The following is a 9,510-nucleotide window of genomic DNA, read 5'->3' as shown; positions in this document are numbered from 1 at the left end:
ATGAGCCTTGCCATGGTTTTCTCCTTAGATCTTTTAGAGCCTAGCTCCAGATCACACCCTCCAGCTTCTCCACACGCACACAAACTCCCAGACTACCATATGTGCTTCCACATTCTAGGGCATGGGATGTGTGCTCATACACATACAAAGCTCTGCCATACGGAACTTTCAGCTTTTATCTTTGCAGGCTCTTATCCACGATGCTCTTTGAGTTGACTGGGTTGCCTTACACCATCTGACCCCATCTGTTTTTTCTGTGCTCATTTGTGCCCAATTAGGTCTTTAAACTGGGGCACCACTACTTTCGTCATGTTTGACCTCACCAAGAAACGACCCTGAAGCTTTGAGAGCATTGCTTAGATTCAGAAAGGCATAAATTATTAGCTGTATAACCAGGTATTAGCATAATGTGCACCCTAGTGCCATGCAGAGGTGGTGAACAAGACAGGAGTTTGCAAGGCTAGGTGGAAAAGTCAAGCAATTGGCATTTTCTCCTGAGTGCATTAAAATTCTAATTGAAGTGTAACCAGTTCTACAAAAATATGTGAAGGTAGCCTTCTCTTGCTTCAGAAGAAATTTATATAGCCCATGTGGATCGTGATCAATGGTGCCAATATGGGATTGGGAATTGTCTACAACTTTGTTGAGAAACTGAAATACATTGAAATGATTAAAAGAAATTCACATGATGTCCTAAGCTCTCCAAAGTCAAACCGCAGTGTGATTGCAATGCAGCACATGCTTTGAACTGAGCTGAAGTGCTTTTACTTTCTCTTTGAAGGTGCTCGACATTCTGCTCACCGCCAGTCTGAAAGTCAAGCTCTGAGCACTTTCAAAGGTCGAGAAAAGCAAAGTTTTGCTTTTGCATTGATTATTAACTTTCTTCGGTCTTTCTCAATCCTTTAAAGGATTTTTGTCCTTTAAGAGAAAATAGAGAGATATGAGCGAACTATAAGTGTTTTAAAAAGACACGAACAGACGGAAAAAGGCATCAAGAGGCAATGGAGGACGTGTCCCCTTTATTTTCATATTCTTTGGATATCTATATGGGTGGAAAACTAAAGGAAAATAACAGCTGTTTTAGTAAGATGTTGGGCCACTACAAGATGCCAGAACAGCTTCATTGCACTATGGAAGTGTACCAGAGATGGAACACCATCATTCCAATAGATATTTCTTCCTCTTTTTTTGGATGCTAAGACATTGCTCCATAATCTCTCATAGGTATTCAGTTGGGTTTGAGATCTTGTGACCAGTTTTTCCAACCAAATGGCCTCAACTCAAACAGGATTGATGTGCGAATGTTGACAGATCATTGTTGTTTTCTCTTTACCACCAGTGAGCTCCCTGTTGCTCATCAACATGGCACTTCATCCACCAGGCAATCAGTGGGAAAATAACAACAACAAGGTGGCAGGCATAGAACTGCATGTTCACTCGTCATCCTCCAAGAACATTCAGTCTCAAGCCTAGAGCCTCCAACAACAGCAAAGCCCTTTTTATCCTCCTCACTTTCGAGCTCCAATCCAAAGTCTCCTCTGTTGGGATTTTCAGAGAAAATGGAGGGTCCAGTATGCACTGGAACAAAGTTGCTCTACTCAGTCGACTGCTGTCAGGCCACAAGTTTCAGCTAAGAAGTATCAAGGTCGCCTTCTTCCCTCAAAACTCTACGCCCCTGTTATAACCCAGGCCATGTTTTCCATCTATTAGAGCGCTTCGGCCGCTACTACAGTGCCAGCACAAACCATGTCCTTCATCTCCACAGGAAACACACACTACAGCACGCTCAGATAATCAAAAGCATCCTCATTCCCCAGTTAGCAATTTCTGTTCACTACAGAGCACCAGAGAGCGGAGAACTCCTCCCCCACACTCAGAGGGAGAGAACAAAAACAATTGACAAGCTGGAAACCAAGCTACATGGCAGCATGATATCCAGGTTTTATGCATTAGCCAGTGGCATGGGTGTAAGAAACTGAAAAAGGGCTCTAATAACTCCAATTTAGCCAAGCTAATATCCAGCAGAGTCTCCTAAACATCATGAAGGTCTTTCCAGCTGGACATGGCTTAGTAGATAGGACAATGTTATCATTAATGAGGCAGCCCCACCTAATTACTGTTTAAGTAGTGTTTTTAGAGCTGGTACAAATTTAGGGGTGTAGCCTATCTGTATTTTAACATGCTATGCTGCAAGCAAGTATGTCTCTCCAGATTTAAATATCGTCCTATTAACCTGAAGGGCACACAATCTGTTCTAATGCTGGTTATATATTACCCTCCCATGCAGGTTTTGTTTGGTAGTAGAACTCGCCAAGCCTCCTATCTCAGATTTGAACAGATCCATGTGCTATCCACTGGGGACTTTGTTAAGCCCTTGGATTCGGTTACTAATGGCTTCATTAAGTTATCTAATGATTCTGACCTTGCATGTATTAAGCTCTACACACAGACACAGTCATACTTTAGACCTAGTTATATTACATAAGCTAAGAATCTGGGTGTACTACTGTAATGTTTTCATGACAACAGTGCTTAATAGTTCAACAAAAATGTGGTCAGCAAACATTGTTTCACTGATGATTTCTCTCTTTGCCTTATTTCCTCCTGTAAGTCCTTGTATAGAGGGCAAGATTACAACAAGACTTAATGAATGCATTAACATCATTGCTCCATTAAAAACCAAAAGTCTGTAACAGTCTGTGACTTGCATGTCCAAAGCTCCACGGAAGGACTCAACCAACTCAACCCATCATTAACCTAAAGACAGATGCAGGAAAGCAGAACAGAAATGAAGAAAAGGTTTACTGTCCATGATGGCATTTATAATAATCGCCTGAAATTGCGCAATAACCAACTTAATATGACATGGTCAGCTTATTTTTCAAGCCTCGTTAAAGAACATCCTTCAAGTTTAATTTCTTTAAAGAACGATTAACCACTGTCTTCAAAACCCCGTTAGAATTCTCAAATGACAAATGTGATGAGTTCGCTGATTTCTTCAGTCCTAAAATACTTTCCATTAGGGACAGCATAGCTAATGACTATCACCCTCCCACAGACCTCCTACAGTGGGGCAAGAAGTACTATGTCAGCTTTTAAATGCTTTGTCAGCTCATGAAATGCTTACTAAAGTGATGCCACTTCTGAACACTACTATCTGCCCTCTAGATCCTCCATCTACCATTTTCTTTCCAAGTATATGACTTACTATCAAGGTAAGTCATTAGCATTGTTAATTAATTACCCTTAGAGTTTTAAAACAGATCTCGACCCTCCATTTGCATTAATTAGTCATTTCAATTTCCTGGGCAAGATCGTTGAAAAGGTGATATTTATTATTCTGATTATCTCAATTCCAACACATTGAACAATGCATTTCAGTTCAGGTAATGGGCTTATCATACAGAAATGGCAATTATTGCCATTGCTTGTAACTTGCCTGTATTTCTTCTCTTAGATGTTAGTGCAGCTTTAGACTCAAAGATTGCAAAGATTGGGCTGGCCTTTTTGGCTCTCTGGGTCCTAATTTGGTTCCAGTCTTACCTGAGTGGCTGTGAATAATATGCCGCACTTTCTCATTTTGAAATCCAAACATAACACTTTGCCTGGTGGAGTACCCCAGGGTTCCATCTTGGGACCAACACTATTTAGCCAGAGTAATCAATAAATACAATATTTCCTTCCATCAGCACACTGATGACACACAGTCGATGACACAATATCTCCAGCCTTGACTCTCACAGATCTATTAACACCTGGTTTAAGTGTCTAGACAACATTAAGTATTTCTATTTCTATTCTTAGAAACACATTTTTCTACATATTTCTATTTCTATTCTTAAACAGCTGCATTGGTGAAATACTGATTGTTAAATGCCTTTATTAACTTGCTTCACAGTACCTTAGTGGTACGATTATCATTCCCTCAAGAGCCTTCAGATCAGCCATCAGGAACATGCTGGCCGTAAAGGCCAGATAACTTAAAAGTAGAAAGGCAGGATTTCCCATTATGGCTCTAATCTTTGAAACCCTCTTCCTGATGACCTGAGGGCTCCTGATGATCTTTGAAATTTTAATAGAAGGGTTAAGACCTATCTGTTACTATCTGGCTTTTAACTAATCAGACTTACTGTTTTTACTGTTTGCACTATTTCTTTAATGTTTATATGATTTTAGTTATTTTTTGGAGCTCATAAATGTTTCTATATTTCCTTGTTGTAAAATATCTTGTTTTATTTTAGTTATTATGACTGGAGACCAATCAGGCCCACCTGATGCACCTGCACTTGAGTGCGATTGCTTGCAAGTGGCAGTGGGGGGCACCCAAGGTTACATCTTTCATGTCCATCAAGGGACTGACAGTACACACACCATCCACATGGGGGCTACACTTTCACTGGGTGTTTGTATGAGCAGCTCAGATAATGTCTGATGAACATGAGAACATGGAACTCTGCACTCTGACTGTCCAACAGTCTTACTGTCTCACGCTTATAACCTTCCTCAGACCTAAATTGCTTCTCTCATGGGCCTTCCCTAGGTCCTCTCTTGTACTTTCTTTTTCTATATTACTGTTTTCTTGTTTGTCTTTGATCCTTGTTTGACTTTGATGTCGGCATTATTGTGTTTGTTTGTCTTTGATGCTCAATTAAAGGCGCCTTTGGGTTACTGGAAAAGCGGCATATAGTGTTATTATTATTATTATTATTATTATTAATAATAATAGCAGTTTTATTTGAATGAGTGGCTTGACTTTCACCTCTGGTTGTGTTCACAGAAACCTGCACATGGTGGAGCCTCAATTTCACATTGCTTGTGTATAGAGAGCCTACATATTCCAAACAGAACATGCCCCGGGAACTTAGCATGGTAAGTACAGGAAAAAACATCCCTGAATTAAACTGGAATCCTGGATTAGTGGAGGAAAAAGGATTACACGCGGGAGAGTAAGTGAGGCTTTCCACAAGTAAAAACCTTTTTACATTCTTCATCAAATCTTCATAAATAACATTCTGAGCCTGTGGCGACCTGAAACCTCAATTAACTCCCAACGTGACATCGGCATTACATGGCTAATATAGTGTTGGTTGATCCCCATTTGTAGGCCAGAAAGCGAAGTATCAGTGTTTTGGGTGGTTCGTGTTGCAGTTTTGGGTGAAAAGCAGACATCCGTCACCAGGCACAGGTATGAGCTCGCGCCAAAGCGTTGGCGCCTTTTTTTCTTCAAAGTTAGAGCCAATCAGCGTTAACACGAGCACATGGGTGGAGCTTCGTTGCTCGGTAACCGCCACCACCGGCGTGACGTTGCCAGTAAGTGACGGTTGGTGGTTAAAAACGACTCTGTGGGGCAAGATGAGCTCAAAGTTTTATAACTCTCACTTGGGGACGGCTTTGAGTGTTGAAAGGGAGCTGACGGTTCCGGAAAGAGCTCTGATTTACCCTTGCTCTTTAAATCTGCTTTATAGCTCACACTGAGGTTATAAGGCTGAATAATGCCGGCGGTCAGGACCTTCACGTTCACTCCGTAGATGTTAACAACACCAGAGCCGACCAGCAGCTACGCAGCGGGAGCCTTTCACCCCTCACCCGTACAGATGTGCACTAAACTGGAGACAGATGTCCAGCCGGAGCTGAGCAGGCCGGACGGCGATGATGAGGAGGAGATCGACGTGGAGACCATCGAGGCGAAGCGCAGGCCGAGCCGGAGTCCGAAGTGTGCGCGCTGTCGGAACCACGGCGTCGTGTCGCGCCTCAAGGGCCACAAGCGGCTGTGCCGGTGGCGTGACTGTCGCTGCGCCAACTGCGCCCTGGTGGTGGAGAGGCAGCGGGTGATGGCCGCGCAGGTGGCCCTCAGGAGACAGCAGGCGGCCGAGGTGAGCGCACTGCGCAGGCGCGCCGCTCACTCACTTGTATTTTCTAGGGTCGCACATTATCTCTCACAGGCCTTCAGTTTAACAGACTGTCAATGAAAAATACTTATTGCTGGGATTCTGTATTATGTCTAATGGGAACAGTCTGTTACATAAGTTGGTTTACACCTATTTATGTAGCTAACTACAATGTGTTTATTATCAGTATTTGGCCTCACATACAATAAATGATTCCTACCACAGCGTTGGTATGTTTCTTTTGGTGTAGGCAGTGACTTATTATAAGAAGCAGGAGATGATTTCCCTTAGTTTGGTTGCTTTGGGGGCAAGAAGAGTTGGTTATTTGTTCAATAAATCTCTGTATAAGAGCTGTACATTGTGTCAAAAAAGACCTGTTTACGTCTGCTGTCTTTACTGAAGAATATAATCACTATTTCAAAATTCATTTGAACAGTCGTTCATGATCCTAGCTTTTCTATCTACCTATCCTTTTATCTTATAATAAAGCTTTCAATATAACCAAAACAGGTTGAATTCCGTATTTGTGCGACACTCCTAAAAACCAGAACATTGTATTCACTGACTTTCAAAACCAAGCTACCTTTATATGCTGATAACATTTGTCTGTATTCAGACTGTAACTGTATAAAAAGGGACACACGTAATGCAGAATTGCTTTATTTCCTACACAGGGTAAGAAAAGTCAGAGGAGTGCTTCTTTACTCAGACGCTCAGCATACCAGTGCTACAGCAGGGCACCCAGTCTCCTGGCAAAGAGCATTCTGGAGGGTAAGCCTTAATGAACACACATCTCATTAACACATCCAGAGCCTCCCAGGCGACATCAGGAGACAGTGGATTAGTTCAACCATTATGCTACAGATCCCTCTGCCCATAACAGAGCTGTTTGTGTTTATTTAAGGTAATTAAAATTATGCAAATGAAGGTAGGAATTACAGCAGAGTGGACTGATGCAAGTGCTTCAGAGACTGAAGGTCCCTGATGTGCTTCATTCAGCGTCGGCATTAAAGTTCCTGCACTGCTGTTCGTCCTCCAATTTAGATTCATAATATCTTTGTTAGTCAGGCTCTGAATTCTTCAGAAGAGAATTGTATTACGGGTAATGGCAGTGGTAATGGTTTATTGCTTTGTGCTCATTAGGCTCCTGATCAAATTGCTGCTTTTTGTTTATTTCAGGATGTTAGAAAGTGTTCAGCACCTTTGCTTATCCTTTCAATTTTATATGAACAGATGAAATGTTTGTTATGACTGGATTTTGCTATTCTGGTGGATATTTGCCCTGAAGTGTTATTTCCTACATTTTCAAATACAGTTCAAACACAATATTTGAACATGTCAGTAAATTGTCAATAAGGAAGCACTCTAAATAAATATAAAGAAAATAAAAAAGTAATAAAATATATTTGATATTACACAACACTGAAGTTCTTGTATGTGTAAAGCTTTTAACTTTCAGAACCTTATTTCAGTGTAAATAAAAAAGTATGATAATATATTTATATGTCCAACATATATAAATTGCCTATATAGTGTTGCTGTCACACAAAACAAAAATGCTGTCTATTTTGACATATAGTTGTTGTTCTGTACATTGTTTCAAAATCATAATGCAGAAATGGTCCAAAATAACTTTGACATCCATCAGACGTTGAACATGTACATAGACTCTAAAAACACATATTAAGGCTTCTTTATGATTTCCTCATGCCCTAGGCTATAAACCACCAGTGCTGGAGGACTGGCCAAAGAGACTCCACTACCCTCCTTTGAGTGTGAGGATGAGGAAAAGGAGAGCGTTTGCTGACAAAGAGCTAGAGAATGTGATGCTGGAGCGAGAACTGAGACAGAGAGAGATGGAGGAGCTCCCTGAACTTGTCTTCCTCCAGGCCACTGTATCGCCTGCTCCATCCCCATGTTTCTGCCCACTGTCCGACACCAGCCCACCCAGCTTCATGCCCATGTACAAATCCAGTCCAGTGCTGTTTGAGTGTGACCTTCACTGCCACACACAGGAGTTCAAATCCAAGACTCTAGAGCAGTGTCACATGGACATTCTAACACAAAGCTGTGTTCTCCGCACAACGAAAAGCTGGGACCTTTGCAGTGAGAGGGACTCATGCCTGGAATCCTTTCCACTTCCCTCATTTCAAAACTCTTACTATCATTGTAGCAAAAACTCAGGTGTCAACACAGAAAGGTGCATGCCAGAAAATGGCACTGCTGACTCGACTAGCGGCGTGCCAAAAAGTGTTGCTGCTGACAGATTGGATATCGCGTCAAAGCGAGACGGTGCCCTTTCTCTGATTGAAGCAAAGGTGCTGTCACAGGCTGAGCTGCCAGATAAACCCTGCGGGGCACCAGGGCTTGAAAACCTCACACACAAAGACTGGGCCACTGAAAGAAACCCTGTTAAAAATTCCAATGCAAGGCCTTTACCCTTTTCTGTAGAGGCATTGCTAATGAGATGATAAAGGCTATTCTCTATAAAGTCCACTTTTTTATAAATGTGGATAATTGTTTTTCTCTTGCTATGCAATGGAAGAATGCACACCATTTTGAAAGTAAATATTTTGCTTTTTTGATAATATACTGTTTTTGGCTACATCATTTTCTGCCATTTCAAATGAAATATTTTTGTAGTTTTATTTATTTGTATTATCCTCCTTTTTATCTTGTATTCATTCAAAAGCATATTGTTTTACATTTATGCTTTAGTGTTTTATTATGATATTACAAACATGCAAACGTGCTGTGTACACTATGAGCTTTGTGTATAAATATATATATACATATAAATAACTATTATTGGCTGATTCTTTTCTTTTAAGTCACTGCGCAGAGTAATGTTTACCACCCAGGCATATACACTTATACACACACACTGTATTTAAGCAGCAGACTTTTAAAGGCTCTTTGAATGTAGACTTTACATCTATTTTTAAAGAAAACTAATAAAGAAAAGAGCCCTACGGTAGAAAGCATTTTAGAATTACACTGACAAAAAGACATAAATAAAGAAAGAGTTACATTTATTATTGCAAAATATATCAATGTGTATATAATTTTCTTTTAGAAACAGTAATGGGTCTTTTACTCAATACACAAAACATATATGAGAGAGTAAAGCATGTTTTTCCAGATCTATCAGTTTATTCACTGTTCACTAAGCTTTACAGGGTTTTAACAAATTGTTTATTGTGCATTATTGCAACTATTTCACACAACAGACCTCCAGTTTTGTACTAACAACAGTCATAATGATAAATCTTAATGTGTAGAAAATAGCTACGTGTTAGAAACACCTCATTCAGACATTGTTGAACAAAGAGCAAGACCATCATAAAGCTCTAATATTTGGTCCTTTAAATGAAGTGTAACCTATTGTACTTATGCAGGTTTTGTACCGAAAGTCACCTTTTTGTGAGAGTGGTGGAAACATTGACTTGATATCACAGCGCGTGGGCATCTGATAAGGTTGCCATAGCAACATTGTTCTTTATTCTTCAGCATGGCTTTATTCCAGAGCCTTAGCAAGTTTGTTTAACCTGCAGCTGATCTGTATCCTTCCTCTTTTCTCCTCCTTTCTTTTTTTCCCTTCATTACAATTTCCCTGATAGAG

The 9,510-nt window shown here is 40.6% G+C and overlaps 1 protein-coding gene across 1 annotated transcript; it reads left to right on the top strand.

Moving 5' to 3' along the window:
• Nucleotides 1-5,528: 5,528 nt before the first annotated feature.
• Nucleotides 5,529-8,359, top strand: dmrt2b (doublesex and mab-3 related transcription factor 2b). The gene is made up of 3 exons (XM_072683240.1): nt 5,529-5,873; nt 6,563-6,659; nt 7,605-8,359. The coding sequence occupies exons 1-3, from the start codon at nt 5,529-5,531 to the stop codon at nt 8,357-8,359; spliced, it is 1,197 nt and encodes a 398-aa protein (XP_072539341.1).
• The last annotated feature ends 1,151 nt before the right edge of the window (nt 8,360-9,510 follow it).

The sequence above is a fragment of the Salminus brasiliensis genome, chromosome 7, assembly GCF_030463535.1.
Source record: "Salminus brasiliensis chromosome 7, fSalBra1.hap2, whole genome shotgun sequence".
Lineage (NCBI taxonomy): Eukaryota > Metazoa > Chordata > Actinopteri > Characiformes > Bryconidae > Salminus > Salminus brasiliensis.
Note: the sequence above shows the minus strand (reverse complement) of the source record. Positions and strands in the feature narration are given on the sequence as shown.